This window comes from Ammodytes marinus (assembly GCF_949987685.1).
Source record: "Ammodytes marinus genome assembly, chromosome: 4".
In the NCBI taxonomy this organism is placed as follows: domain Eukaryota; kingdom Metazoa; phylum Chordata; class Actinopteri; order Uranoscopiformes; family Ammodytidae; genus Ammodytes; species Ammodytes marinus.
This window is the reverse complement of record NC_137233.1, coordinates 25,894,352-25,910,122: the sequence shown is the minus strand read 5'-3', so window position 1 is coordinate 25,910,122 and position 15,771 is coordinate 25,894,352. Positions and strand designations below refer to the sequence as shown.

The 15,771-nt window shown below is 40.8% G+C and overlaps 1 protein-coding gene across 1 annotated transcript in view; it reads left to right on the top strand.

The window, feature by feature from the left end:
- Positions 1 to 14,779, top strand: part of slc2a9l2 (solute carrier family 2 member 9, like 2) — a 122,614-nt gene extending 107,835 nt beyond the window's left edge. The window contains exon 13 of the mRNA XM_080025446.1: positions 14,511 to 14,779. Coding sequence (XP_079881572.1) covers positions 14,511 to 14,753 — 243 coding nt within the window. The 3' untranslated portion in view covers positions 14,754 to 14,779. The remainder of the gene's footprint in view (positions 1 to 14,510) is intronic.
- The last annotated feature ends 992 nt before the right edge of the window (positions 14,780 to 15,771 follow it).

Genomic DNA, 15,771 nt, shown 5'->3' with positions numbered 1-15,771 from the left:
CGTGCCTTTATGGAGCGAACAGTATGTCTCATTTCTCTTCATGCACAAGTGCACATGTAAAGCTTTCACATGACAGCTCATGTCATTAAAAGGCATACTTCTATTGTTGCAGCTGAATGCTACATATGTTAGAGAACACTAAACTGCCACAAATGGCATTAGTTCCACTTACTACGTACTGTATAGGGGGCTTATTTGTTTATCAACACGGCGGATGCGCTCTCTGCATAGCTGCAGAAAGAACATTTTTGGGCTGGTTGCCATGGTTACCCGTTTGGTTGTATTGCAGTTGCGGTGTTTCTTTATAGGTCCATGGTGTTAAATAGCGATGTTGTCAGCTTACTAAAACAGTTTATCAGCGAGTGATAACATTGGTTATGCGAAAACATTAACACTATTGAACGGGAAACGTATTTTTAGCTCTCATATTATACACTTTTCTCTCAATATTATATGGTCTTAGAGGTCCCTAATATGTTTTTCTTTAGTTGTTTGCTGAAAAAAACATTCAGATCATTTATTGTAGTATGCCTCTATACCCTGATTTTCAGCTAATCTCACAATGGCCTATTTTTGTAACCGAGCTGCAGCTCCCCTCGTAAATATACAATCTATGAGCTCCCCCCGCCCCTGTCTGGAAGCCTATGCCCATAGGCGTCTGCCTATAGCTTGCCGTGCCGGCACTGCATGTTACCACGGTTAGGTTTAGCCTGAGAAGAACCATGTCTAGTGCTAGTAACGCAGGAGCTCACCCGCACTTTGAACAGTTTGACATGACCGATCCTTGTCTACATGAAAGACTATGTTCATACAGATGCACTGACAGCCACAAGCTAATGGAAACAGCATGTTCACAATAAAAATGCAGCAAAAGATGGAGGCTACTGCGAAGCTAGCTCGGAAGCTAACGGCTAAAAATATCACTAAAATCAGTGAAAAAATTAGCTTCAAAGTTAGACTTCGACTCTATTACCTTCCAATGCTTTGTCTTGCTAAAAACAAGGCATTTTCAGACTGCTGTGGGGAATATAAACAGCTTGTAATGAGCAATTATCAATGCTTTTCCCGAAGCTAGCTCGGAAGCTAACCGCTAAAAATATCACTAAAATCAGTGAAAAAATGAGCTTCAAAGTTAGAGTTCGACTTTATTACCTCCCTATGCTTTGTCTTGCTAAAAACGAGGCATTTTCAGACTGCTGTGGGGAATATAAACAGCATGTTATGAGCAAAAGCTGGTTGCTTGTCCCAAATCTAATAGCTATACACCAGTCAGGCAAGAATACCAATAAAAACAATTAGTTTCACCGTTTAAAATAAAGCACAAGTAGCTTCCTATCCGTTGTGTTATTAAAAACGAGGCATTAATAGACTGCTGTGGTTAAGATAAATTAGTGGAGTATGAGCAAAAGCATTCTGTGTTGGTGTATGTAACATTCAGCATCTGTCGCTTATGGGGAAAACAACATGGCTGTCGCTCGGAAAATTTTCCATCAGATCTTGGGGCCGTGGACCAATAAGAAATGGGGGGCAGGGGTTATCATAGACTGCTGCACGGTGGAAGTTTCTGGTTACTAATGTGGGGGGGAAGCATGGACATATAAAGAAAATATGGGGAAGTGGCTGTGCCGACTATGACATTATAGTCGGCACAGCTGACTGGAGTATATTGGAGAGGTTTTCAGAAAGGGGGAGGGTGAGGAAAGGAGATTTTTATTTTTATTTTTTTAAATTTTGGCAGTCCCTAAGCACACCGTGGACCCATAGTTATGTTCCAAGGACATGTTCCTAGAGAGAAACAGTAAGAGTTAGACGAAAGTCACAAATAAGTTTGAGATCAGAGTGAAACTCTGCTTGCGGCATGCTGGACATTGTAGTGACGTTGGGTTGACCTTCTGTCCAATGTTTTTCGGCCTGTTTTCTCTGCAACCCCTGCAGATAAACCTAATTGTGTCCTTTCAGTCAGCTGCACCACTGTCATGTGTGGGAGGCAAAGAGTGAACTAAGAACAAAAATAGCTCAAAAGGGCACAGCACAAAACCAGATAGTGTGTTTTTTTCCTTTTAAGAAGTTAAGGTTGTTATTCTCACAGGATCAGCCATTTGTTTTCTTTGACATTAGTCTGATTGATTTTAAGATGAAACACGCACTGCACAAAAATACAACAAGAGAACAGATCAAATCATCAAGGGAAGCACCTGCCAGTACTTTCATTAACAGGGATTTCATGTTTCTGGTATGTGTTGGCTTAGCTACCCAGTTTCCACAGGAAGAAGAGATCTAAGCTCAAGTGACCACTTGCTGTGCTTGTAGAACATTGTTTTGATGGGCATCTTGCATCGTCAGATGCTTTCCCCCGCTGTTAAACGCATTTCAACCAACTGCAGAGGCTTGAACAGTGGTAGTGTACCAATAGAAGAGCAAACGAAGACTGCAAGACAATGAAAACAATACATGTCTAAGTGCTTTATGAGGTAGGGAATAATTCTGTAAGAACTTTAGGATTGACAAATTGCCTTTTGAAAAGAGAGATTTATTTTTAATGACAACACTGCCGGATCCATTCCAATATCAGTTGTATGACATGATGTACTTTATCACACTCTCCTACATTTACAGAGAGAAACTTTATTTTAACATAACTAAACTTAATATTGAAATCGACACATTGACATAAATATTAGGGCTGTCAAATTAACGCGTTAATTTCGATTAATTAATCACAGAAAAATTAATGCGATTAAAAAAATTAACGCAGATTAATCGCACTTCTATATTGCCCTTTGACCCGGTGCAAAAGAGGTGAGGCGATAGCGGAGCTGCACTGTAGCTTGCGGACACGGCCCGCACGGGATTAAAGAGTAAAGAAAGAAGCAGGGGAAAGGGGCCGAGCCGAGGGCTCTATGGATGTGTTATGGGCTGCTCCAGGCAAATAAGCATGAAGGTAGGAATACGTCTTATGTTATTCTTCGCAGTGTCTGTGCATTATTGATTTAGTGGGTGCCTAATTAACAATGTAGCTTCAAAACAGTATCTCTCAATCTTCCACACACCCGCCCCCTCTCACTCTTCCTAGCATATGCCTGTCTTTTTTCCTCATTTGTGTGTGTGTGTGTGTGTGTGTGTGTGTGTGTGTGTGTGTGTGTGTGTGTGTGTGCGCGCGCGTGTGTGTGTGTGTGTGTGTGTGTCAATATTTTTGGCTATGAGTAGGACGGTGAATGAGTCGGCATAGGCTATGCGCACCGCACCTGTGGCAGTGCAGCGCTGTCTGTTGTGGGAAATAGACAGTCGTCATTTAGCCTGCTTATTTTTTGTGTTTTTTTTTCGGCGCTAGTAGTTCCTAAATGTATTTCATGTAGAAACTTGGCTGAGAGGAGGAGACAGAGGTTACGAGACACGGGGGAGAGAGAGAGAGAGAGAGATGAACGGTAGCCTATACAGTTGTTTATAAACAGACATAAAAGTGTCATATAAGTATGCGATTAATTTAGATTAATTAATCACAGAGCCTGTAATTAATTAGATTAATTTTTTTAATCGCTTGACAGCCCTAATAAATATTTGATCAAAGTCTACCGGTTTCAGCATGTCAAAGACTTGTGTAATCCTCCAAGCTTATCAGTGCTCATTACTTTTAATGATCGGAAGGGGCATTCTGTGATGTCAGGAAGGTGTCATTGGTATTTGGAACCTCATCTGGAGATTGCCAGCAGCTCCACAGGACACTAATTATATGCCTCAACACGGTATCTCCACATACTGTCCCCCATCCCTATTACTTGAAGACTCCTGCATATGCATTGAGATTGGTAGCAAAATATGTCAGTCAGGGGAAGGGCAAGTAGAAGTGGTACTGAATATGGATTTAGACAGATTGTAGATGCATACAGCATTGAAGCTGTGCCGCAGGAGACCTGTAGATATGGATTTGGAGAGGAAAATGAAAGAGTGTGGGAGACAAGGTCGACCAAGGCGAGGAAGGAGCGTGTGAGAAACAAAAAAGTGACATGCGGTTATATTTAGCTATAGCCAAAACCCAAAAATATTGCATTTTGTTTTCGTTGGAGCCACTTATTCTAAGGCATCCAGATCACAGCTAGTGACTTACTGTCTGGCACCAGAAACAAGCGACGACCCCTGTTCTGCAGGGGCGAGTGTATACAAATTATAATTACATTGTTGTATTCAGTGTGATACATTAAAGGTGGAGTCAGCAATACTGAAGAATTCCCTTTTTTCGTCAAAATCAGTGAATATCTACTGATGATCCGCTACTTGTACCTACTGTGTATAGGCTGAAAAAAGCTGGTGTTAATACACAGCCTAGGCTCTGTAAAGTGGTATGTAAACAAAGGGGGCCTACCATGGCAGGCAACATGCCTGTTTACAGAGCCTAGGCTGTGTTTAACACTGGATATTTTTTAAGTGCACACACTAAACTAGCTGATGGTGAGGATATATTCACTGATTTTGACAACAAAAATGTGGACAGCAAGCACGTTCCAAAATCACTGACTCCACTTTTAATGCCGAAAAATCAACTTAAAATAATAAAATAACAAGTGGCTTAGTTATTTGTAACACAGATATTCTGCAGCTGGATTCCGTGACAATAGTCCCCATTGGCACAAACAGGAGGAGCAAGACACAAAAGTAAGGTTTTTGTCAACAACTCGAGCTGATTTAGTGATGTGTTACCTTCAACTTTGAATATTGATATATTATCGTTGAATTTTACCCAAACAGTGCTGAGCTTCATTACGCTCCAGGGTTGCTAGGAAACTCTCAAATGACTCAATTTAAAAGTGCAGCAGCAATTTTGAAAATCATGTATTTGGAACAAAGAGAATACCAGCTAAAAACCCTAAAGTAAGGCAAATCAAAGGTCAAGCAAAACCAAAAGTACACATTTAAAGTTAAATTCAATTAATATATTTTTTATTCAAAGCAGAGCGTTCTTTTCTATATTCATATCTACCATGCATCATATTGCCTTGGCACATTAACCTCATATATTTTCCCCAGCATGAGGGAATCATAAAGTGTTTAGTTATTCTACAGTAGTGCAGGAGCTGACCTCATTTAACCACTGTTGACATGCTGTCTGCAGCCCATTTTTCTCTTATAAACAGCTCTAGCTCAAATGTCCACACTAATTTCTTCTTAAGCCTGGCCATATCTTGCTGTTCTTGTGGCTCTTGGTTTTATTATATGGGCACAACGCTATGTGAGAAAAGGGCTGGAAATAATTGAAACAGAGGATTATTGTACACATCGTTTATTTGAATTACAAAAGAAAGACCAGATTTTCTGAAAACAGATTACAGAAAGTAAGATTATTAATTAAGATTATTTCTAAATAAATAATATTTTATTTTTTATGCTTTTTGGAGAGAAAGAGGTTAAATTCTGAGGACTGGGCCTCTATGGGCAGGCACTCTAACCACTAAACCACGAGCACCCCCCCCCCCCCCCCCCCCCGTTAATGGAGTTTTTCTTTTTTTAAGAAAATAAATACAGTTTACAGAGACAGTGTAAAGTCCAATTATGTTACAAAGGAGCTACATTATGATGTATTAGCATTAGCTACACTTGATAATCCAGAAGTGTATCGAATGAGAAAATGAAACGGGGTGTATTAAAGAGTCTTCCTACCAGTATAGATCTACATTATTATCACGTAGGACATTTGAAAACCACATTACCAGGCTATGCAGGTGGGATAGTTTTAACTTTGATTGTCTAGAGGGCTCAGAAGAATGAACAAGCACATTTACATAACAACTTGGCCGATGATTCTGGGATACAATGAAAAGCTCCGGAGCACCTACCAAATTGAATTTTGTTTATATAAGAAGGGGACGATGCAGTGAGAATGTCAACTACTGTTTTCAAGGTCAAGACTGAATTTTGGATCTCTTGCAAGACTCTGACTTGATCAGCCTTGTGACAACATAGCATGCTGTCCTGTAAAACTAGGTATCTCCAAATTAAGTTTAGTTTTTGTTTTGTAGACACATTTCCATCCCCATGTGACAATAAAGTTATATTTTATTTAATTCTATTATATTCTGTACTGATAAAATAAATAAAAAAAGGACCAGTTTTTATTAATTTGTGAAAAGTTTTTTAGGGATTGCGATGATATGATTTTTTTGTTGTTGTTGTAATCTAGCACTGAATGAGCTTTTTACAGTTACACACATTAAACTAAATGGCACTATTTAAAGGCTGAGCGATTTAATATAGAAAACTTTTTGTCAAAATCAGCTTATATCAACTCACCACCCGCTACCTGTCCGTTGTGTGTACACGCCTAAAGAAAGTTGGGTGTTTACACACAGCAGCGGCTCCGCTAATGGAGATCTAAAAATGTGTTCATCTGTTTAGACTAATGCCTCGTTTCCACCGAGCAGAGCGGGTCGGGTCGGAGCGACTCAGAGCGGGACAGCTCGCTTTTGTTTCCACCACCGAGCCTACCCTTATGGTAGGGCAGGGTTTAGGCTGGACGGCAATAGCCGCCGCCAGAATATGGGTCAAAAAGTATCGGACCGTGGAACAACTGCGGCCAAGCCAGTGGTCTCTCTTTTTGCTTGGCCAGACCAGCTGCTTCTATATTTATTCCCCCCGTGTTGTGAGCGTATTACGCCTCGGTGTAAGGCGACAGAGACAGTGAGTGAACAGCGCTGGCCGCGGCAGCTAAGTGACTATGGTAACATCGTAGCAGCAGGACACAGTGTAGCCTTCTGATTAATTTAATTTAAGATGAAAAACACCACACAATAGATATATATACAGTGCTGCGCCGACCTTTTTCGCTAAACACAAGACTCTCTTCACTCTTGCCGAGGTGAATACACACGGCGGTTTAATGCGTAAAGGATTCTTTCGACCAATCAACGGATGGCAGTTTGAAGCTCCACCTTTTCGGCCCTTTCAAGCGGCTGGTACCCCAACGGAGGAGTACCGAAAATGGGAGCGGCTCAGAGCGGTTAAGCTCGCTTATTTTGGGACCCTACCCAACTTTTGGAAAATGAAAAGTCAAAATAAGCGGACCGAATCGCTCCAACTCGACCCTCTCTGCTCGGTGAAAACGAGGCATAATGATCTTTCAAGCTCGATCACATTCTTTACCACACTGTCAGTTTGATTTCAATTTTGTGCACTTAGTTATGATAATCTGTGGCTATGATCCCTAACTGGGATGCTAAATAATTTCCACTGTGGTTATCCCGTGACATATGATAATCCTTCAAATGTCTATGTAGCCCAGTGTGGATATCTGCAGTGTCATCTTATGTGCTGTGTTTCATGCATCGCGGACACTGACCTTGAGTGTGCCTCCCGTTGAAAAGAACACATCTATAAAAGCCCACACACATGGAAATAAACCCCACCACCACAGCTCACAGTTATCACCCACTACCTCTGACAGTGGCTCAATATTGCCCCAGAAACCGGTGACCGTGACAGAATCTTTAAACAGTGTCTGGGCAAGGACATTTTTTAATTGTCTCACATTCTAGCCAATCGTGTGTTTTAAAACCTTCTCCTCTCCATTACCCCTAACCTGTCCTGTACTTTACTGTTACATTAATTTCCATATCTTTTTTCTATTTCTCTCCTGATTTTTCTTATCTTTCTATTCCACATGTCCTTTTATCCCGTCTTATCTTGTTCCCTTCTGCCCTGTCCCATCGTGCACTGGCTATTTCTGTCGAGTGCTGTCTACCATTGTTCTGCTCTGTCTGAACTGCTCTTTGGCTATCTGCACTAAGGGTTACCCAATTAATCGTAAAAAATATCTTTGGGATTTCATGTTCTAAATGATGAAAATTCTCTCTCATAGTCTTCCCTAGTCTAGCTGAATGTTAACTCAATTGCTTGGGAAATATTCCAGTTTGTATATCAATGACAAAATCAAATGTTCAGCAGCCTTTAAATGTTGCAAATAAGAGAGGAAAATAGTTATTTTATTTCATGCTAAAAGAGACTTTTAAGTTGATGTTATATTTAGGGTGTTAAAGTGTCAGTATTTTCTGTTGTTGAAAAAACAAGAATTGTATGAGAGAATCGTGTCATAATTTATTGGGGAGGAAAATCGTCATTCACATTTCAGCAAGAATGGTGCAGCCCTAGTCTGCAAAGGCTTGGCCCATCCAATCTCGTTTTGCATTGCTCTGTTGCAGACCAATCCCGTCCTGTGTTGAAACCCCGGGTGCAATATGAGTTTCTACATCAAAAGATGATTTATGTTTGTACTGTATGTTGTGCGGATATCTTCAGCCACTGATGAATCGCAGTGTGCGATGCCGAACTGTTTGTGTGTGCACCAAAGTGAACCCAGCTGAGTCACCGTCCAGCAGATCAAAGGCTTATCCCTGTGTCAAAGATGGGACTGTCTCATTCGACCCCAGTCCACCGAGCTTTGACAAATTTGATTAACGACAGACAGAGTGAGTGCAGAAATGTCCTGTGTGTGCCATGACTCATCCAATGACAACTGGACAAGAGAGAGAGAGAGCGTGAGAGCGAGAGAGAGAGAGCGAGAGAGAGAGAGAGAGAGAGAGAGAGAGAGGCGGTTTTTGAGGAACTTGCTAACTTTGCAGATGAGCTTTACGTCACAGAGGCGGCACGGAAACTGGGTCAGGCCCTTTGCATGTTGCTCTGTTTTGTGCTATTATGAAATCGACTCACCAGAGGATAACAGTGCCGGGGACTAAAAGCAGAGGTGATGTAACAGCTGAAATAAAAAGCAGTGAGTAGTTCTTAAATGAGGTCAGGATTTTTTTGGACACTGCCTTTCTAATACAAGTTGCATAGTGCTGCATGTGAGTCATGTCCCTTCATGAGCGAGGTATTATAGCTCAGTGACATATGGGGCACAGGGTCAGGTCAGTTTTCCCTGTCTGTTGCAACATTTCTCTGTCAAACACAATCATAATACACAGAGAAAACACTCCCTCTCCATTCCTAAATCACCCTCTGGTTTATCGGTTAGTGTGTGATTTTAAATTTGTCACTAATCTCTGTTATTGACAAAAGACACTGGACATTACATTTTATTACATTTTTTGGGACAAATTGAGTTTTCATACTTGTGGCATTTCCTCAACACACATTCTTATTTTGTTCCGTCGGTTGCATACCCTAATACACAAACCTGCAAAACCTTTTGAGTGGAAAATGTATGGGTTTTCACACCATGCGCAGAACAGAAGACAAAACGGATGCCTCAAACTGCGTCTCTCTGGAGTTGGCGAGTGTTTAGGATGGCTGAAAAAAAATTACAGGATTTGACTCAGTGGGGGAGAACAGTAATCAACAAATGCTTCAAATAATATAACAGGAACATCAAAATTGGATGGAATGAAAGTGTGCAGTCAGTGATTCTTGAGATGTGGGACAAAACAGCGTGCAAAAATACAAACCCTATGTTTAGGCAAATTAAATTACATGTATGTATCCAACATATACTAAGCTACTGAGCTAAGCTTTGACACAACCTCCCAGCTTTTGTCCTTTTTATCAAAATAGGCTTTTTACCTTGCTATTCCTTATTTTGTCTCAACACCGTCTAATACCAAAGACAAATTAAATTGCCCTCAATTTATGCTAGACCCATGAGATGTATAGTGATTACAAATTTTCACCAGGACTGACAGAGGCCACAAAAAATATTTTCTAAATGTAGGGGAGAGTGGCCTAAGTTGTGCAACTTTTCACTCAAAGTGACTTTAAAGTGAGGCCTTGACAGTAAAGTCTCCAATTCAAATATGTACATATATTTCAGGGTGTTGTGCATCCCTGGCAATAACAACTTTGGATCTGGAATAAACTGTTGAAGAAATATAGCTTTCGGAAAGAAAGTTGTCTTATTGCACAACTTGCCTAGCCTGGCTCCGCCCGCCTACCTACTTCCGCCCAAATTTCATTTTCCCTTCAGTAGTCAGTCTGGTGGTGGGGCGTATTAGTGAGATTTTTCCGAACAGATTTCTGAGTATCCAATCAGCGAACAGAGGAAGTGGCTGAGAACGATGAGGGTCGAAGTCGCGCTCCAGTTTCAGTTGAATGCTGCGTTCCCTTACGCTCGGAACTCGGAAACTTCCGACTTGTTAGTTCCGAGTTCCGACCTGTCTGTGTTCCAGTGCATCTGCTCGGGAAAGTATGGACGCCTACAACCTTTCTCATCCAAATAACTAAACGTTAGGCTCTAGCAAGTTACCGTTGCCAGGTACCGGTAGATCCATAGACTATAATATGTAGTGAAGTCGGAAATTTCCGAGTTCCCTGAACGCACCGTCAACAGCCGGCTCACGACCAAACGTTATGCGATTGGTTGGATAATCCAGAGTGGCACTGCGCAGATCCAATAGTTTTAAACTTCAACAGACACCCGCCTCCAAGTGAGTGAACGTTTGCCAATTACAGCACTTCCAGACCTCCTGTACAAATGAAATGAAGTACGATGGTCTGGTAGCGCCAGGCTACAACTTGCCCCCGGTGTGGTGTAAGTTGTGCGGTTGGAGAGAATACCATGGGGTGAATTGTGCCATTGCTATATATCTCATAAACTGTAATGCAAGACAAATCCATTAGACAATCACTTATTTAAGTTTATTTAAAGTAAATAAAGTAAATAGTTGACAAAGATTGAAGGACAATTTTCTTAAACAAGGCCTAGCAGATCTAATGGTTTTACCTGCAAAGCTCACAATGACAAAGTCACCATCATCATCTTTCTGGCCATCTGAACTCTCATCAGTGGTGTCGTTAAGTGGAATTGAGATGTCACTCTCTTCTGAGCTACTGTAGACAATCACTTTCTTTTGGTGACCAGCGTATACAGCCATGCCACTGGCACAACTCTCAGAAATGTACTTTGCACTAGTTGCTCCGTGCTTGTGGAACCAACTGCCACCTGACAAATGTGATTCCCCCTACATTTCTGCCTTTAAATCAAGGCTCAAAACCCATATGTACACCCTGGTGTTTCCTCCCCATTAACTATCTTACCTCTGCACTACTATCTGTGTTTATGTGGATGTATGGGCTTTACGTCTTTTATTTTGGTTATTGTTATTTTACCTTCATTGTTTATCTACTGAATGCACTATGTACAGCACTTTGGGCAGTGCAAACTGTCATAAATGTGCTTTTATAAATACATTTTACTTACTTACTTACTTACTTATAACTCACCTAGGCCCTTTGGCACAAATCACCCCAACCCCAGAATTTTGGATAATAAGCATGATGCAGCAATTTAGGGCTGACATCGTGCTAACTGTATAGACACAAAGTGTTGCATGCTAAAGCACTAAAACATGTGTCAAATGTTTTCAAACTTGTCTATAATTGTTCAGACACAATAATCAAAAAACCTTGATCATGGACATTTTACTTTGAAAGGCAAAACACAGTTTTTTGAGCTTAAATGTGCTTATATCTTATTCCTTGTGTCTCCCTTCTTTACAGGATGAGTCAAATGGATGGCTCTTCTTAACCTTCCTCCTGTGTTAACTTTCTGCTACTCTCTCTCTTTCGTGTATCGTTTTCATATGTCCAACTTTGTGTCGTGTAGCCACTCCCTCGTCTCAGGTCCCACTTGGAAGAGGCCCTCCTCTGAAGGTGGTCTATGCCGGGGACAGGTGGTGATAATGTGGTCGGCAGTCTGCTCAGGCTCCCCGCACTCACACGCTGCACTGACTGTTAGGCCCCACTTTTTCATGGACGCTTTGAAGCAGCCAACCCCTGTGCGAAGGCGGTTCAGGAGGGTCCATTGCCGGCGAGGTAGATCTTCTCCCTCAACGCCACCTCCAGGATCCTGGATGTAATGGTGTAGGCGTGTCTGTCCTGCTGACTCCCACTCCTGCTTCCATGCCGCTGCCAGCCAGGCTTTGGTTGTCAGATCCTCCGGGATGGAAATAAGCATCTCTTGTGCGGCCCGATTGTATGGGTGGCGGGACTTGAGTCTGCTTGGAGGTGTTGCCATGGTGGTGGTTTCATGGAGGAGGTGCCAGCTGTGTTCCTGGGCTTTCCTTGCCAGGGCGAGGGTAGCGGCCTCTCGCCGTAGGCCGGCTGGCGCTATTCCTGCTAGGACTGGCAGGTAGAACAAGGGGGTGGGTTTCAGGCAGCCATTTATGATCCGGAGGGCATTGTTGATGACCGTATCGACCTTCTTGACATGTGGGCTTCTACTCCAGGTTGGGGCACAGTACTCAGCTGCAGAGAATACGAGGGCTTGTGTGGAGATACGTAGAACTTTCTGCTACCATCCATGGTGTTAGCGGGTCGGTTTCGACCCGTGTCTGAAATCAGCTGTAAAAAACACTAACAACAATTATCTATCATCCAGTTTGTTTCTCATCTCTTGGTTACCTTGTCAGGCTTCCTTATCCATGAAAATATTGTTTATTATATTTTTGGTGTAGGAGGCTGGGCCTTTTTTTTGTCAGTATGCGCCTCAATTTCAACAAAAAAAATTGTAAAATGAACCTCAAGAGAATCATATAAATAAATATTTGGTTGTTGTGCTACCTGATTATTACTGGGGGGTATGAGAACACATTTCTTAACTACATTTGTTTTATTTATTTTTTCATATTAATATTATTGACCTTTTTAACATCTATGGTGTTATTGGTCAATTACGACCCATATATATTAATTTCAGAAAACAGCAAAAAAACTTTTATTTCAGCATTACACAAACACACAATGAAAACCAGAACAAGTCACAACACAAAATATAGATTTGTAAGGTCAAATAAACAACAACCAATCAACAAATCAAACCAATCGAAATCAATTACTAGTTCCAAAACTAGTACAAAAAACAGAGAAAAAGTCTCTGTGTGCATATGTTTGGTTGTGTGTTCAGATGTGTGGCAAAGAGCAACACTTTTAGTGTTCTTTGCAGAGATATTTCTTGCAGGTAAAGCACAATACTTTTATCTTTCTGCCCTTAGTGCTTCGGCAGACCTAACACCTCTTATTTTTATAATCAGGTGGCCATTTTCACCAAAAACATGATCCAGAACTTGGCTCACTGTATATCTCCTCATTTTTGAATACTGTAAATAGGAGATGTGCACTCTGCAAGTCACCAACTCTATACTGAATGGACCTCACATGTCTGGAGATGCCCGTCTGTTTGTTTCGCTTTTATGCAGGTATAAGGGCAAAACAAGTCAAAATGAGAACCCCCCCAGAGCTCACATGATTGGAAGAGGAGCTAACTGTCATTGTGTTGGCTGACAGTGCACTTATGATTTCAGTTTTGGCTCTAGTTATTGTTTTTTACATCTTATTGTATAACCGGGTCGAAAACGACCCTAACACCACCAGTGTTATAATTTCCACCAGAGCATTTTATAATTAAGTGAAACATTTTTAATTTTTTTAATTTTGTTGAAATAGAGGTTCCTGACAAAGTCAAGAAATCTTGATGCAATAAACAAAATGTAAGTGGTTCTTTTATGCATTTGAAAACCAAAACGGGTCGCTGGCGACCCTAACACGAGAGGAAGGTTAAATATGTGGTCACATTTCCAATTTCTTCCATGGTTTTCTAGAAACAAGGGGTGGCACAACTTCCAAAATGCACAACTCAGGCCCCTATATGAATATAATTTTTTTTTATATCTATTTTCCTCTATGTTCTTAATTTGAACTGTGTAATAGAATTTTTACTTTAAAATTAACAGCGATCAAGAGGGGGACTGGGCTGGCCTGTTTTTAACTCTAAACCAATCACAATCATCTAGGGCGGGGCTAACCCCGGGAAACAGCAGCGGTGTCGATGCAAAATAGTGCCGGGGGGGGGGAATTTATTCTGATGGAACATCTTCACGTCCAACACTTATCAGAGCCTGTCTGACTCTAATGTACTCTGCAGAGGTAGAATGTGACAAGAGGTCCTTCATAGTGACAGCTGACCCTTATGTTGCCTGATTTTATTACATTTTAATGGATTGTCTGACGGTGGTGACAAAAAGTGTCCCACCACTTAGAAACCTTAAAAAACATGAATGTGTTATTTATATGATATATTATTTAGTGTTGCTTTTGATGTAAAAAGCTCTTTTTAATCATTAAAGTAAATTTTTGATAGGTGTTATTACATATGAATGATTGGACCCCTCTCTGTGGACACACTGTTTTGGATGTCGTGAGAAGATAACAAGTGTCATATATTTGACACAATAATGATAAAATTAAATTTAAGGGGATAATTGTGCTCCAGACATTATTTTCTTAATCCCTCATAACATCTACAATCTTAAATATTTTTACTTTTAAACATAACAGCAGTTAATATTGGAAGACGGTCTTTTGTCCCGCTTCTGAAGAATCACTGCAGTGTCTGTTCTAAATAAATAAATAAATAAAATAACTTAAAGCGTTTAAGTTATTTTAACCCCCAGGTGCTTGAATGTACACTGTATTTTATTGGCAAAGATGGTTTGGACCTGTCTAATTCCTGCCTGTGTGTTTTTCTTTCTGTGTAGGAGAAGCTGCAGTCATTTGCCTTTCTGGTATTTGTGGTTTTCTGCACCATGGGAGCCATCTACCTTTATGTGGTCCTCCCTGAAACCAAAAATAAAACATTTACCGACATCAGTCAGAGCTTTGCCAAGATCAACAAAATCCCGGTGTCTTCCCCGGGTCAAGAAATGGAGATGGTTCTGTCCATTAAGCCTGACATAAGCGGAAAAACCCAAGATTTCATAAAGATGGAGAGTTCCTTCTAGCTGACCAAACTACACTGATTGTGGAGAAGCAGGATTTGAATATTACCTGAAAGTGTTGTTTGTAAATATTTATTTAATAATTGTGATCAATAAAATGAAAACTCATGCTTTTGGGCAGTTTCAATGTATTTTGGTATTTTGTATGTTTTTTTGTATGACTGAAATATCAAGGAATGTTGAGGTATTTCACTTAACAGCAACTCTTTGGTCAGGTTTCTTATTAAAATGAACAAACCAACTAACTTTCATGTTCTCTTTTACTATGTGGATATAAGTTGCTTTAAATGTTGTAAAGTGTACAATAGTTATGGTAAAACTTTTTTCATTCAACATGAAATGATTTGGGGTGGCGAAAACATTATTTAACACTAACATGTTATCACCTTATGAATTAGAGCACATGTACAGTATATTGCTACAGTGTTAGCCAATAGCAGCATATTTTTAGATCTAGCAGAATCATTAACATTCCTTTGGAGTATAGTGCTGTGTTTGTTTCCACCTGGTGAGTGCCAGTCCAATATGTACATTCTGTCTTTAGGTCTGTTCAGCTCCCAACCAAATTGTGAGAAAATTATTTTGTGTTGTGGTGGCGGATTTTGCATATGATGTATGTCTGGACTCAAATGTTAGAATGCTTATTAATGAAATAGGAAACATTTGCTACAGGCCTGTATAAAACATACATTGACTGTGTTTTAGTGTAAAACTGATTAACTGAAATGTAGTTTCAACCATCCCCCTCAATCTCCCGAGTGGAGCCAGCCTGACTATACATTTGAAAGGTGACAATGTTCCTGCAGACAGCCTCCTGCTGTTCTGGGGCAGCCTGCCCCACCCACGATTATAATATGAATGTATATCTCAAGCCCTGTCTGTCTCCCAACCTGTCTTCCCCTCCTTCCCCCCACCCAGCCCTACCTGTCTGTCTCTCAATTACATGTCCTTAAATAGTCCATGATTTTGAGTGAACATTGTCACTCTTTGCTGCACGTTACATGTGTTGGAACTAGTGACC